Source organism: Camelus ferus, chromosome 5 (assembly GCF_009834535.1).
Source record: "Camelus ferus isolate YT-003-E chromosome 5, BCGSAC_Cfer_1.0, whole genome shotgun sequence".
In the NCBI taxonomy this organism is placed as follows: domain Eukaryota; kingdom Metazoa; phylum Chordata; class Mammalia; order Artiodactyla; family Camelidae; genus Camelus; species Camelus ferus.
Genome location: NC_045700.1, coordinates 18,804,813 through 18,821,660, shown reverse-complemented (window position 1 = coordinate 18,821,660; position 16,848 = coordinate 18,804,813). Strand labels below are relative to the sequence as shown.

General features: G+C 39.8%; 1 protein-coding gene across 1 annotated transcript in view; it reads right to left on the bottom strand.

The window, feature by feature from the left end:
• Window positions 1–16,848, bottom strand: part of THSD7B (thrombospondin type 1 domain containing 7B) — a 657,597-nt gene that overhangs the window by 341,593 nt on the left and 299,156 nt on the right. The window contains 3 exon segments of the mRNA XM_032479372.1: window positions 654–769; window positions 8,332–8,566; window positions 10,175–10,366. Of these exon segments, the coding sequence (XP_032335263.1) occupies window positions 654–769; window positions 8,332–8,566; window positions 10,175–10,366 (543 nt within the window).

Sequence of the window (16,848 nt, the reverse complement as noted above, 5' to 3'; positions counted from 1 at the left end):
ATAAGTGGGGGGGGGGGAATACTGGTTCTAAGAAAGTCATTTTATAAAAGTTTTCCTGTGTGTTTATTGGAACTTAGGTATTAAGCCTCATGGATCACAGCCCTCCAAATACATCCAGGGGTATAGAGCATCACCATTAAAAGGAAAGAAGTACCAATCATATATTGCCAATTTCCTTACCTGTTCAATACTTTTTAATGTATCTGCCTCTTTTCTTCCACAGGCTGGAATATAAATTCATCAGTGACACATGCTTAGTGCTTAAGGCCCTATATTCTAATGAAGATGCCTGGAGTTAGGCTTTAAGTACAGGAGCCACAGATAAATGGGATGCTGTGGATGTCTGATGAGGAACCACGTGTGAATGGCTGATCGAAATGCCACAACGGGGTCAACAGAAGATGAGTACTCCTGCAACACACACCTGAGGCACTAAGGCATGTAAAAATTGAATATGTTTTCCCTGCCAAGTTCTGAGGGATCTGGAAATCCAAGACTTCATCTACAAATTTTACAAACCTTGTTCCCAGGGTGACATGCAAATGGAAAAGACAGGTGCTTCTGTTCCACAGTCTCTGGCGTATTTATCAGTGGGGAAAGCAAACAGGTGGTCAGGAAGGAGAGATAGCACGAAGGGAACAGCGTCCGCCTACCTGGCTGGCACAGTCTCGGGCAGGGCGTCCACTCGCTGAACGCGGTCACGATACAGTCTTTCTTGCACGGGAGGAGACAGGGGCGTAGTGTTTCGGGCCGAGTAGATTCTGGGCATCTGCCAACGTGAAGAGAACGCATCAGTGCCTCCTGGAGAAAGTAAGCACTTTAACACAGAACCGTCAGATTTCAGAACTGAAATCACTGAGACCTTTTATACAGAAGGGAGAGAGACCCAGGGAGGTGAATTTACGTGCTGTGCCCAAGGCCTCACAGCCAGAGGGAGAGCCCGAAGCACACCTTACCTCTCTTGACCCAGAAACCAAAATTCTTTTCAGTAGACCAGAAGAAAAAAAAATCCCTGAAGCTAATGTAAGACAGATGCCAAGTGAGTATCTCCCCATCAGCATGAATTCAAGGAACACTTGATTTTTTTTTCAGAATAGACAGATTTAATTTTTTGAAAAGTGTTTTATTCAGGAATATATCAAATCAGTGATAGTGTACGAGGTGACACATGGGTCTATTGGGAAACAAAAAACATTGACGACCATGCAAAAATACTGCACATCCCTGATACTCAACACAGTTTTAGAATTACTTAAGTAATTGACAGGTGTCTCTTTAGAACACGTAAATTGATGAGCTGGAGTCAGCGAGACATAAGTGGAGTATGTTTGCTTGCAAAGAACAAATATGCAGACTAGCATTAACAGGAGAAATGTTTTAGTTCTGTTATGCTGCTGAGAATTACGTACTGTTCATACTTAGGGGGAACGGAGTCAGTGGAAGAACTGAAGTCTCAGAACATAGCAAACAAGTTTCTGTTTTTATTCGCATGCTTGTTTGCTTATTTTCATTGAGTACAGAAGGCTAAAAACCACATTTATTATCTTCTAAAACAGTGCCATGCCAAGAGGAGAACAGAAGAGCACTCTGCAACATACGTCTGCATCTTTGAATTCTGTTTCCCGTTAAGTTTCCTATACAGCACAGAGCTGCAGTGCGTCTAAAGCTTAACAGCAGGAAGTCTGGTACTAGATGTCAGCGGTGAGTAAGCGCTTTGCCTACATTCTTTCTTTTATCGCTAATGACAGCAGTGAGAGGCATTATAATCTCCATTTTCAGATGATAAACTGAGGTGCTGAAATAATAAGTAATGGACCCAAAGCCACATGGAGACAGAACACTTGAGAAAAATAATGATCGGAAAAAGAAATCGCCAGGCAAGTTCAAACAGACAATTGAGACTTCCCAGTAGAAGAGAACAGAAAATGGAAGAAGTAAAATTAACAAGGAAATCATGGATTCAAATATTGTAGAGCTGATGAAAGGCTGGCAATTCAGAGTGGAATGTCTACCAACTGCACAAAATGACCAGCGTGCAGACACAAAGACTGTCCAACTGGCAAACAGCAAGCCAAGGTAAGAGGAGAGGTAACAATGGCTGGGGGAGGCGAGGGAGAAAACCAGGTCACCTGACAAAAAAGGAGACTCTCACTGAGGCCAAATCTTGTCAAGGTACATAATTATAAAAATAAAAACCTACTCTTAGTTTTAAAACTTTAGAAGCAATACATAGACAAGACATGAATTTGGCTGTGAACAGAATGTACACAATATTTTTCTTGTCACCATAAGGTGAAGACACAGTGGGGGCAAGATGGGAGGTGGCAGGGGAAGGAGGCTTGGATGTCCTCATCCAACAAAGCAGGTCCTCAGAGAGCCAATACATATAAATGAAATGAGAAAGAAAGTTCTAAGTAAATTAATCATAAATGCAAACATAACCAACCAAAAGAGCACCAACCAAAGGAAGAGGAGTCAAGTCGGGAGAAGAGTGTAAACGGACATTTTAAATTGATCAATGAAGAGATATATGAATGATACGTGATAACTACACCATTTAGAGTAAGGAGGTAAACATCGGAAAGGGGAGGGAGGATGAGGATATATGCCTGCACTGACATAAAGACACAGTGGAGATAGACAAGAAACTAGCAGAGTGGCTGCCAATGGCAGGACAGGAGGCGGGGAGGCGGGGGATGGGAGCAGAAGCGGTGGAAGGCTATTCACTGTCATATATTAGATGTCCCCTTGTATTTTGTTATAACTTGTGAACCACATGAAGGCGTACCCAGTCAAAACAGAGAGGGAGAGAGAGGAGAGAGGGGAGAGAGGGGAAGAAAAGAAATAACTATTAATAGTTAATAGAAACTACTAAAAAGTGGTTGTGTTTGGGATGTGGGATGCTAAACGTAGTAGATTTCCATCCTCAGTCCCTCTATATTGTTTTACTTCCACTATGGTGCTTATAATACACTGTAATACAGATAAATTAAAGTGGAAATGTATATATGCACAGAAAAAACTGCTCAATAAATTACTAGTGGTCTTATTAATAATCACCCATAATATACATAAAAACTACCTATTAAATAGTTGAATTCAATGAACGCAACAATGGAATGAAAAAAGTGTCTTTAGGAAAATAGTAGTATTTAAACAAACTATTCTGGTATGGTAGACTTATGTCATCCTTTGACAGAGATAGCAAAAAACACTAAACTCACTCCCAAGTCCTTTACTCATACCCTGAAGTCTACTAAAATTTAATTGAACTGCTCTTTATTCTGTCTGCTCTCCAATCTCTCCTGGTATGTGGCTGGAAATGGAAGGACAACTTCCGGTGCGCTCAGTGGGGCGGTGGGGCTAGGGGTGCACAGACCCAGCCAGGACCCACTCATATGTCCACAAAGAGCTCAGAAATGCCTGTGCTGCTGGCTTGGCTTCAGGTGCTCTGGAGAGAGTGGCTTACTCTGCAGGCACTTTGTTCACTTCCAGTTAGGAGCAGGGGTTCATCTTTTTTGGGAAACCAATATTGCTTACGTTTGTTGACACTTTGTTAGCATCACTCACCACAAACACTCAGCAGGCCTACGGTCAACTTCATAACATGGTCCCCATTCTCTGTGTTCTTCCCCTAAGTCCATCAGTGAGAAAAGGTAAAATCCCCTCAAAGGCATAAGTCAAGCTCAGGTTAGACTGCTTTCATAGACGCCATGAACGGAAGGCTTTCCTGAAACGTGATTGCTGGTCTGAGAGGAGCCAAGTATTTTCTTGCCAGTGAAACTGTCTTTTTGTTCATTTCTTCAGCCAATAATGCAGACCTTTTCCTTAGAGGTTCAACTTCCTCTTCCTCCTATTTATATGCTGTCTAACTCCTTCAAGGACCATCTCATTTCCAATTTCATAAATCTCCTCTTAGTCTTCAAAAATACTCTCTTCGACCATTAGCAGCTTATGTATCCTCCACTTCTAAAAACTATAATGTTTATTCTCTGTATCGTTTATTGTCACTGAATAAGAAATAGCTTTTGACATCTTTCATGCTGCTGGTTTTCTGGGTATGTGTGTGCACAAGTGTGCATACACGTGCATACTCTGTACATACACTAATTTTGATGGTAGGATTCCATTTTATATCATAACTTAAAAATGCCAGAAGATCTTAATGCATTGTATATATTTAGTAACAGGAAGTGAGTGACTGAACAGTACTTATGCTGTTGAAGCCAGAAGACAAATCCTTGGGGATATTAGGCACATTTATCCAGCCATCTCTAAAACAAAACTGAAGCCTTAAAAACCAGGGAAACACACAGAGTCACTTTTTAGTTAATAAACACAGCATGGCTCCTTGCCTTTTGCCAAAATTCATACTTCCTACTCTCCTGTAACACTCTGATCCTTGACTGGAAGTACTCTTGATAAAAGGATGAATACATTTCATTTCAACACACACACTTTCCTGGACTTGCACTGGAGTATTCCATGATGATTGCCTCTTGGTTGCCCTGTAGGTTTCAGTTCCTTATAATCACTGTGCTGAAATGCATCAAATTGAGCTACAGAGATCTGCCATTTTCCAGTTACGTGTCCATAATCATGGTGCAGCCTCAGCGCTCCAACCCCTTGAGCAGCCCTCCAACCCAGGAACTGCCATACCATCTCAGCCTGCCAACTTTTTCAACAGGAAATGTGTAAACGGAGCTCTCAATTACTGTATCTCACAAAAGGACCCGTGTTTTCACGTTAATGGCAGAAAGTACCTTACAGGACCTTTGGAAGGCTTTGAGTTGTGGGATTTTAATCTTAGTTACTATTTTTTTGCACATTGCAACTGAAAAAAAAATTGAGTAGTGAAACAAAACCAAATAAACTTCCCAAAATAACCCAACAAGCTCTCACTTCTGTGTCAGTTGTGCCTTAGCTAGTCCTCATTTTCTTTTCTTTTTTTTTTTTTTTAATGGAGGTATTGGAGATTGAACCTCACGTATGCTAAGTGCTAAGCACAGTGCTCTGTCACTGAGCTATACCCATGCCCCTAGTCCTCATTTTCTGATAAGATCAATTCTATTACTCATACAATGGCAATCTATACAATTACGTGGAAACCAAAACACCACCCCAGGGAAGCAAGAACTTGCAAGGAATTCTGCTACATCCCAGTGCAGTGGGTTTAGGGCTAGAACACATGAGTCCATGGAGACATGCTTCTTTCTCTCTACCCTGAAGCCCACTCTTTCTTGAGGATATTTTCCTCTTCTCTTTCTATTGCCATCACCCCCACCCCCAGGATTTCACAAAAGGGAGGGGATTTTTTTCCACTGCAATGGCTTTCACATCAAAAAGAGCAAAAGCGTATTTTTCTGAAAGGACAGAGCAAAGGATACTTTCTACCGCTGATCATCTATCTCACTATGTGCTCCACTGGACACTAGGTATTATTTTCTTAGCTCAACTAATCTCATTAACCTCAAGAATTTTAATTAACTTTTCTTAAGTCAATGCAGGCTTCTCTTGTTGAGCAGGACTGTTTGGAGACATACAGTAAAAATTAAAGCTAGGTTGTTAAGTCTCCAGCCTCATTAAAAGTGCAAAAAAGTAATTAGCAATGTCTTTATATGTGTGTGTTTGTGTGTGTGTGTTTGTTAGGGAAAACATCTGTGCGATTAATTTTCTTGTGTTGGAAAATCGAGCAAAACTGGAGGTTATTCATTGTCACGATGATATTTTAGTCTCACGTAAATTATCAAACAAATGCATATGCATTTGTGAATTGTGCTTTAAACTATAAACTGTTGGCCCTGTGATTTTTCTTCTCACAAAATATCATTAAGTTAACCTTTGAATAAGCTGATGGGCTCAGAGACTTTATAAAAAACTGTCATTCAAAGTAATCAGAAAGCCAGACAAGGAAATAGGGGTCTGTTTGAACATATAATCCAACTTTTCACTTCCAAATATGTTTGAAATGTGATGATAATGTCTTTGGTAGCTGTCAGTCTCAATTCTAATGCTCCATTGCTAAGACAAAAAAATAAACTGCATTCACATCAAGTGGATTTTTCCTGTTGTGGTTCAGAGGTGAAACGTTTCCTGGAAGGGAGCTCATACTTCGGGTATGCTCAATTTTCTCATCACTGTAAAGAATAATGGTTTGCTGCATTTCATGTAGCATCCATTCCTATATCTAAGCTATACTTATTTTCATTTGGATATTCAAGCTAATACGTCATGCATCTTTTTTTCAGCAGTTGGAAATTTACATCATAAAAATGAACACTATCAAGGCTGCAATCCGTCTCAAGATAAAAGGAGTTCTCTTGTCTGCATTGTATCTTTATAAGTCTTTCAGAATTTTACCATAACCTCATGAATTTGATTATCTCCTGAACCAAATGATGTGCAAACATTATTGTCCATGTTTGGCTAAAACTTTCACTGACTCAATTGATCCGCATGGTGTTTTGTTACCACCAGGTAAACTGAAACACACACTGGTGTAAACTGACATTCCAGAAAGTATCACAAGCAATTTAGAGTTAGATGCTAAAGCAGAAATAACATTTATGAGTTAATAAGAGCAGAAGGACATACGTACAATCTGCACATCACACTTCATGGCAGTCTCCTCAGCCAAAATTTATCATGGTAGATTTTATCTTTTTCTATTTCATAGTTTTATATTTTTAAATATTTTATATTTTTCCTTAAAGCAAAGGATAAACATCAGCTTCTTTAATCTTCTACAATTCATATCTGTTCCTTGTCGAACCCTGTTACTTTCCTACACGTAAGTCTGATTCATTCATAAATTCTAAAAACGTTTATGGACACTAACCACATGCCAGACACGATGCTAAAATCTGCAGTGGCAACAGTGAAGATCATCCAACCCCAGCGCGCTGGACGCCACATTTGGGAGGCGGGAGATTCAGTCTTCCTGACCATGCTTCACTTCCAGCCCTAGTTATCGTCTCTTGTATTTGCACAGCCATCTGCTCCTCAGATGCTCCAACACCACAGTATCTGGCCAGTCTGCCCTATTTCTGCCATCAGCAGCTCAGGTTCTATAACTTTCCTTACATACAGCCCAAGTGGTTTCCATGGCAATGTGGCTAAGGCCCAGAGTCCATCATCATGGTGCCCCAAGACGAGATTAATCAGGTGTCTGAGTTGCCCATGACAGCAACACAAACTGGATGGAAGCAGGCAGGAGAGCAAATGTAGTTGCCTAGGTTGCCAGGAAAGGCAGCTCCCTTAGTGGGGATGGGACCAGGGCTGGACGCTGCCAGGATTTGTTCTGCTTCGGTTTCTGCTTCTTCCTGAGCATCAGTTTTACTCTCTCCTCCTGCTTTTTCCATCAGGCGAGAGCACAGTCATGCCAACTCTCCACTCATACTCTCAAAGCATCAAGATCAGAAAGAAGAGAGGGTATCATTTTCCCAACTTAGAAATGCCTCAGGAAGAGCTCAAAGTTGCCTAGTCTGTGACCCTAGACCCAAGTTTGCGCCAGCCCAGCCTGGGGACCCACACTGCCCCTGCGGCTGGAGTAGAGTCTTCCATCACTGGAAGGGGACTCATTCACACGTAGCCACTTGGAAATCTCTATGGCAGGCCAGTTACCCAGTCTCTGTACACGAGGCAGGTCCCTTACATTTTCTCTTCCAGGAGCCCTCCTGCATGGACTGCAGGAAGACTTATGTCTCCCCATTCGGTCTAAAGAAACTCCTCCAGCCAAGTGCTCTTTTTCCCTCCATCACTTGCAACTGTCCTGATCCTTGCTGATGTCTATATCCTAGTCCACATGTCCACATTCTCCTGCTTTTTTTTTTAATTTACATCTCCCTGTGCAGGGTATGGCATGCATGAGACTGTAAGCCTACTCGAGGGCAGGTATTAGTCGATTTAAAATGACCGTGTGGATTTACTCAGTGCAGACAAGAGCAGTGGGACCTAAAGAGTGAACATAGCCCTTCATTTTCAAAGTGTGTGTGTAACCTACCTTCACGTGGACCTTGTCTTTATGTGACTGAAAAAGAGTCAAAAATACTGATATCAGCTCTAGAAAATCTGGTTACTCAAAATGATTCAATACGGGTGGGCATTATATTTACTGTTATCCATTAATTAATGCACACATTATAACTTAGTAAATTGTCCTACCTCTGGTTGAGGCATATTTTTTAAGTCCTGAAGAGTCAAACAAAGCAAAACAAAAATCTCTTACTCCAGCACAGATTGAGACATATTCAGAGCTTGAAAAAATGCTTCTGACTGAAAATATTCAACAATCAATAATCCTATGTACTTTCAATAAATTATCAATAATACCTTTTTGTCATCACCTGTCCCACATGACTCTTGACACAGAAGACCCTCCGTGTCTGAATGCCCACGCCACACGTCGCTTCTCCATTCCAGCCAATGGTTGCATTAAGGGCAGTTACCAATGTGTCTTCAGAACAGGGGCCCCACGGAGCTGTCTCCCAGTAGAGTTGCAGACAAGAATGGTCATTGCATGAACGATACTCGTGGAGGGCCTGACTAGGGGGGCACGGCTTTCCACCTGCGAAAACCAAAATCAAACAGAATACACAGCAGGGCGCTGGTGTTATCGCCATGTGGCTGCCGTTGTTACTGTCATTCTTGTTTTTTGTTGTTTTAACTGTTTTAATGGTCTAGAAAGAGGGCCTTTGTGACACAACCTTTCATTGGCCTGAGCCAAGTCACTCCATTTCCAACTCAAAGGTCATGGTTCTTTCGTCCTGAGGAACAACCTGAGAACAATACATTGCACCCTTCTCTCCCAAAGAACAGACAACGGTGCATGTCAATTAGATGTAAAAAATCAATTGATTCTACTTTCCACCTCTGAGTCATGCATTTCTGAGATAAACTCCAAAGAAATCTGCTTTTATCTTAATATTATTATGCCTACACAAATTAGTCAGTTAGCTATAGTAACCCATGACCTTGAAGTGATATCAGGTCAAACACACACATACACACACATTACCTACATATGCTCTTTCTTTCCTAAGAGAGTATTATTTTCTCTCAGAGAACCACTTTAAGACCTCTATCCTCCATCAAGCAGTGCATTTTACTGCTATTTGAGAAATCGAGAAATCTCAAAGTTTGGCAGGAGAGAGCCCATCCTTAAACTCAGAAATAATACCAGACAATGTGTTATCCACTGCCAGGGAGACCAGACAGATGTGCACCCTGGGTGAGTCAGACAACCAAATTTCATGACTATCTTTTCTTTCCCATTTTTATATCCATGTAAAAACTGGTATTTACCTAAAGTCTTGACTTTTTCCCCCTCCTCCTCCACACTATAATGTTTTACTCAGTGGGCCAAATGCTTGAGAAGATCTATGACCTTGGTCTTGTTATTCTTGTTATTTCTTTTCCCCCATTAAATACTATTGACTTTTTCTCCCTCCAGAAGTATAACAGACAAGAAGAGAAAGCAAATGCACTTTAAGAATATGAAAATCTTCCTTCATCTTGACCCTGGCCCCATTTCTTAGGACCACAGAACAGAATCTTGTTTAAAAAGTTCCTCAAAGCCAGTGGCCATACTACTGTGCAGTTCCAACTGAGCTGTAGGCACACAAAGCCGAGGAAGGACCTGAAAGAAATGACACATATGTCTGGAGACCGAGACCATCACTGTAAGTGATAGGAACAGTAGCTCCTCTCATTCGCTCTGATGTCACCCATTTACATTCTCATAGTACCATTTTAGCTTCTTCAGAGCCATTTCCACAGCCTTCACCTTTCTCCCTCTCACCACAGGCTAGCCTGACAGAACAGGAGATGAGGGCACACAGATCTGGTAGCCTGCCGATGTCAGTGGTGGCTCTTGTTCAAGAAGCCACGTCTCTTAACTCCTAATTTGGAACTCGTTTTACCAGACATATTCCAATTAGGTTCCCAACTGCATGAGCTATCTGAAGTGGGATGTATATCAACCCAGCTTTATTTTCTTCCCCAAAAAAGTATTTCAAAAACTAACATCTGTTTGATTGCCACAGCCTGGATATAGGATGGGCTTAAGTAATTCATGTCGATATGGGAACCTGCAGAGGATCAAAGAGAAAAGGCACACCTGGAAAACAAACTGTTCATTTGGATGTAGGGAACAGAAGCCTTTCCTATTACTCACCTTCTCCAGCCAACGCCAGGATAGTCCTCGACCTGGTCTGTTTCCCATCTGAGTTTTTATTTGAACAAGACTGGGAGCAGGATGACCACTCTGTCCACTCACTCACCACACAGTCCATTCGGCAGGGAATTTCACAAGCTATCTGTTCAGGAGGAGGAGATGCTGGACAGAGACTCCCCGATACATCTTCTCCTGCAATCAACCAGATAAAGACAGATGCCGATGAATATAAAATTGAGGCCAGTCCAAGGAACTTTTAGGTTCATCACTGCCTGTTACTTCAGCTTAGCTCACAAGACGTCACCTGGGGTCTAAACCAATAAAGTACAAAAAATGATTTTTTTTTAAGCCGGTCATAATATTTATGTCAAGAAAACCTGCCAGGAGAGAATTCGGCATTTAGAAAGGTAGATACAGCAGCAAAGCTGCCATTTGTCATCCTTCACGGGGACAAGTGGGCTTCTCCCAGGAACAGTTTAGCCATGGATGGCTGGAGACAGACAGGACTGACACGTTATTGACAACCACATGTAACAAGTACATGGTTTTCTGCAAAATGGGAGTCAGAGTAGTCAGCTGGCTTGAAAACCACAATATATGTTGAGCAATCTATTCTACTCACTCCCCAAAATTATCAATCTAATTTTCTATTGAGTGTTTTCACCTCCAAATATGTAACCTTAAGCAAGACTGTCACTACGATGATCCTTTTATGCTATTTGTGTATAGTCATATATAATCCCAAACCACATGGAAATGAACCCATGGCTAAAATTATATAATGGTGGGGGGGAGGGTATAGCTCAAGTGGTAGAGTGCATGCTTAGCATCCACAAGGTCTTGGGTTCAATCCCCAGTATCTCACCCAATAAACAAACAAACAAACCTAATTACCTCCCCCCCAAAAAATAAAAATTAAAAATAAAACAAAATTATACAATGGATTTATACAAAAGTTGAAAGCAAGTTGGAAGCTTCCCCTAATGCATTTACTATTCCCCTTTGAATGATGTGATGAATTATTCCAACCAAAATATTTATATATATATATATATAAATATTTATATATAATGCATATAAAAATAAATATGTATTATATATAATAATATATAGCACATATTATATATATATTATATATATATATATAAAAAACGGGGGGATGGAGTTTTACAATTAACAGATGATAAGACTAAACGGATCATTTCTAAGTTGCTTTTCCATATCTCAAGTGATTACAATAAAAAATTTTTAAACTCTCTTTCAGGTTATTTATTCACTATTTTTAGAATTCAAATATTCCCCTTTATAGATAACAATTCAACTCTTACTAACCCCTGCCCACCCCTACAGTTGCCACACAGAGACAGAAGATGTGAAGGAGAGCGACACCATTCATGGTTTGAAGGAATGCCGTGAAACGCGGAATGGCAACAACGGGGAGAGGCAGCTTTGTCCGTATGACTTTACGCCTGTGGAATTCTCCTGTCATAACGTGACACAAAAAATAACTGCAAAAAGGGACCAATACTTATGCAGCATCTCTCCTGGGCCAGGCACTGTCCTTGTAAGATGCTCTTGGAGGCAGAAGTGACTCATCTCGTTTCGTAGATGATGAGTCAGTGGCTCTGGAAGGAAAACCTGCTCAGGGTCACACAGGCCTGAGTTGGGAATCAAATTGAAACTTTCTGACTCCAAAACTTCGAGTTTCCCCACTAACCATACTGGGTCTAATTCCAAGGGATGGATATTTCTTTTTGGAGGAAGTAAATAAAACAAGCTGACAGTGAGCCACACAGTCTGGAGGAGAAGACAGTACCCTCCTAACATCTGCATTCATATTTGTAAATGAGGCCAGGCTCATTGCCCTTAAGGTACAAATAAAACTTTTCAAGCATATTATGAGAAGTAATAGAGATTTCAGCAGATAATCAAGCTGAAAGACCAGTTCCAACCATTCTCTTTTCAATCTCAATCTATTTTCAGGTTGAGTCCACACTGTATAGGACATGCAAACACACACACACACACACACACACACACACACACACACACACCCCAATACAACTAAAGGGGGTGCCTTCCCAAGTACAATGTAGAAAGGCCGAACAAAATGTACAGACTAGATTGAATCAAAATCCAGTTTCCACATTTGTGACTATTATGAGCAAAATTTTTATACAAAAAAGACCTTAAAGCAGTGTCTTGCTAAGAACATTTTGAAGAATAGGAGATATTGGAAGAGTTCTTATTTTAAAAATTAGAGGGTGAGCTGAGAAGTACTGGGTTAAAATAGTAAAATCAGTCTCATTACTGTAGAGCAGTGGATGTTGAAAATGCCAACTACTATGTAAACTTCCTGAGATTGAAATGGTATGTGGTGGTTTTTAACCTTATTTGACCAATGGCTACCTTTTAGGGAGAGCATCTCTCCCAGAAATGGTATTTTATTGATATATTTTGAGAAAACCCTGCATTCAAGAGTTATAAAATTATCAACTACTATTTCATGAGCACATACCAGGTCCAAGGCATATAATGGAATAAATACAAGTGAAGATACTATTATTCATCTCCCAGCTCATGATTAATAACAGAGAGATGAGCTATAAATACATAAAGATAAAACCTAGTCCAAAAGTAAATGTCAAGCTGCAAATTTGTGCTTTAAACAGAGACTGCCGTGGTGGTTTAAGGAAGAGGAGGCTCTCTGAGGGACTAGCCTGAGAGCAGAAGGCTTTCAACACGCAGAAGGAGCAAGGCTGAGAATCAAGGGGAGGGCACTCCAGGCAATCCAAATGTCAACAATGGTACAGTGTAGGAAAACACAAGGTATGTGGGAGACAGTTAATCCTGAAGCTGCAGGAGGAAGAGAGAAAGCCCGTATTGGAAGAGGTATCTGATATCAAATTCTGAATAACTTAGAATGACACATGAATTTGGTTCCATTTCTGCCTTCCTTAAATTCCCAGATGTTCAGGTTTCCCATGACCCAAATTTAGCATCCTCCCCAGTCATCCATCATTCAGCACCCTTAGATTCACTTGGGGTGCTGGGATGATTTTTTTTAAAACTTAAGCTGTCCTATAAACTGATATACCCATTTCCACTGTGCAGTTAAATGTCATTATTCCCGCCAACATTCTGACAGCTTGTCTATACAGGCTAACTCAGAAGTGGGAGCACGCAGATAAGCCATTCTTCAGGGAAGCCACGTTAACAGTCAACAAGCAAGCTCAGCAATTCATGCGTGAGCTACTGCCTAAGAAGTTTTGCTAAAGAAAAGTTGTACAATGAGATCTCAGCCACAGGTAGCCTAAGTATTTGAGGGTGAATCCTAGCACCACTGATCCTCTTGCGGGTTTCACTTAACTTCTTCGAACATCAGTTATCTCATTTGCAATAATGAGGTAATAACATTAACCCTTCACAGATATTCTAAGGACGTGAAATCACTTATGCAAAATACACAGCAGGAAGGCTGTCCAACAACACAGGGAGGATTCCATATAGAGATACAACCTTAAAAAATGTTGTTTGCAAAGAGGTACACCACCAAAACCTAATGACGTTCTTTACCTAAAAAATCTAGATATTTACGCCACAATCTTGGAAAGCGCTTGCTTTACTAAGCATAGACGTGTGCAAACAACTACCAACAGCTGCACAGACTGGTTCACACAATATATTAAGACTGTTTATAATTATCCAGATCATTTTATTTATATGTGGCTACTTTACACGATTTAAGAGCCAAAAATAAAGCACTTGAGACTGAATAACCTCATCTGCCCATCCACATTGGTCTAAGTGTCTTCCCACTGCACAGAGAGAACCCGTTTCAAAAGAGGATCATTTATACTTTCCTGTTTTCATTTTTGAGGCTGGATCGATGAGACCAACTAAAATCTCAGGCAAGCATGCAAAATAAAGCAGCACGCAGCACAGAATCTTAAATCATTAAAAGTGATTTTCACAAGCTCTTGTAATCTAATGTCATAATAAAATTGAATATATTTAAGAGGCAAATTGAATTCATCTTCCAAGAAGACCCTAAAATTACTTCCAGTCCTCACCAAGCTCCCAGGGATGGATAATGACAAACGCCACTTTCTCTCCTCATGTAATAGATGTATTTAAACCATTTGTGATTTTGAAAATATGGGATATGGTGCTGCTCCAACCTTGTCACCTGGTACTTTTTAAATAATTTAAAATGGCAAAATCCACATCACATAAAATGAACCATTTTAGAGTAAACACTTCAGTGGCACTTAGTAAATCACAATGTTTTTGCAACTACCAACTCTATCTTGCTTCAAAACATCTTCACTACTCCAAAGTAAAAAAACTCTTCACCTGGGAGGGTAATAGCTTAGTGGTAGAATGCATGCCTAGCAAGCACGACGTCCTGGGTTCAATCCCCTGTACCTCCACTAAAAAAAACCCCAAAAATCCCTTTACCCATTAAACAGTTTCTCCCCATTAACTCCTCCCTCAGACTCTGGCAACCACCAATTTATGTTCTATCTCTACAGATTCATCTGTTCTGAATATTTTATAACAATGGAATCATGTATGTTGTGATCTTTTGCATCTGGCTTCTTGCACTTAGCATAATACTCTGGAGGATGATTGATATTGTAGCATACATCACTACTTCATTCCACTTATGATGGGGTAATATTCCACTGTATGTATTTCCATGATTTGTTTATCCATTCAAGGCAAGGAGCACCTTTTGGCTATTGTGAATAGTGCTGTAAGAACACGCTTAGACATGTATTTGTTTGAGTAGCTCTTTTAAATTATTTTCACTATATACTTAGGAGTAGAATTCTGGACTTATATTCATCACTCAGTTTTGTTTGTGATTCTGTAGACATTGGCATTGACAGCCAGATGACTAGGTCTTGGCCATGGTTCACTCTACTTCCCTCATATTTGCCCATTCCTGGCTAAAAACAACAGTTCTTAGATGAGGGAAAGATTCTTGAACATCTGAATAATCTTGAAATTCCCCAAAAATTTTTATTCTAGTTCAAATGAATAGGCTACTTAAAGTAAAACTATTTCATGGCAGAATCTCTATGGCTATTGGTCAAACAACCACGTAAATTTAACACTAATGTAGCCATCAGACTTCGGGCTTTCCACATCAAACTAATGTTTAAACCATACTTATACTATATACTGTGGCATTCTTTCTTTTATAATCCTAAGGAACTAGAATTTAATATTATAATCTACCATCTATCTTTTATAACAATACAACAAACAACTATCATTCTTAGTTTTCTGACTTTACACCACGTATCCAAAAGAGAAAAGATATAGACAAAATAGGAAAAGAAAGAGAAACTCAGATATCTACGAATCCACAGTCTGATTTTAAAAGTTGACCAGCATTCTGTCATTACACAAACTTCAAACTACCTTACTCTTCCCAAAATAACACGATTTTGGTGCTTTATTGAGATTTCCTCTTGTATACTATATCACACTATCTATGGAGAATAATGAAACAGTTATTGAAAATACTCTACATGTCATAAAATTTTATGTCCTATTTAAATTTCAGAAAAGAATGCCAATAAACCTTGATTAAATGCTTGCCGACAGCTGAGTAAGATGTCAGTGGACAGTACATAGCAAATTTACTGGAGTTTGTATGCACTTAATTCCATTTTTTTTTTAATTTAACTGTTATCTCCTTAAAGGCAAGTAGCCCCTGGCCACTTCTGGACTGGGACCCTAATCAGCTAAGGAAATGTTTATATTTCAAGCCAACAAAATATGAAACAGAAGTAAGGGCTAAATAGAAGCTATGTGCCACAGCGCCATGGCAGCAATGCAGTTAATGCTTCTGCTGGCTAATTTTACAATGTGAAGTTTATTTGTCTATCTAGCTTGCACATACAGAAAGGCAGATAAAGAAACCTGATGTTAAGTATCATCATATTCAAAATAACCAAAACAACAACTGCAATAAAATAAAATTAAGATCAGCATCTGATATCTGGGAAAGCACAGAGTGGGCTATACTCTGCGCAAACCACACAGTTTACTGAATATTCATATTGACATCATTAGTTAGGCACTATCGTTACACCTGAGGTCCTGAATTTGCACCTCTTGGTGGGAGATGGAAATGTTAGCTATCCTGATTGTGGTAGTGGTTTCATTGGTGTATTCATCTATTAAAATTCATCAAATTGTACACCTGAGAAGTGTGTAGTTTACTGTACAGGAATCATACCACAATAAAGGTGTTAAAAAAAGTAAAATATAAAAAAGTATTTTTTAATTAAGAAAAAGTACTTGGTCAAAAGTCATAATGGCTTTTAAGTGTCTGAGCAGGAACTGAAAAACCTACCTGCCAGACATTACAAGCCATATTCTTATCCATTTGCTGTACTGCTTCCTGGTTCACCTCTCACCTACGTCTTTCTCGTTACATTACTTTTAGCTGATGTCAAACCATAAAGACGGGATTCTACACAATTCATTGTCAGATAGTCGGTAAATTTAGTATTGGAAAGAGTAAGCCCAAGGGAGGGAGCAGCTTGATTATCTGGGAATTGCATCATAAGACAAGACTGAATAAGGCAATACTTTTCAAAAATGAAAGTTAAACAGATGAAGAAGGTTCCAAATGGAGTACTGGACGGATAAGA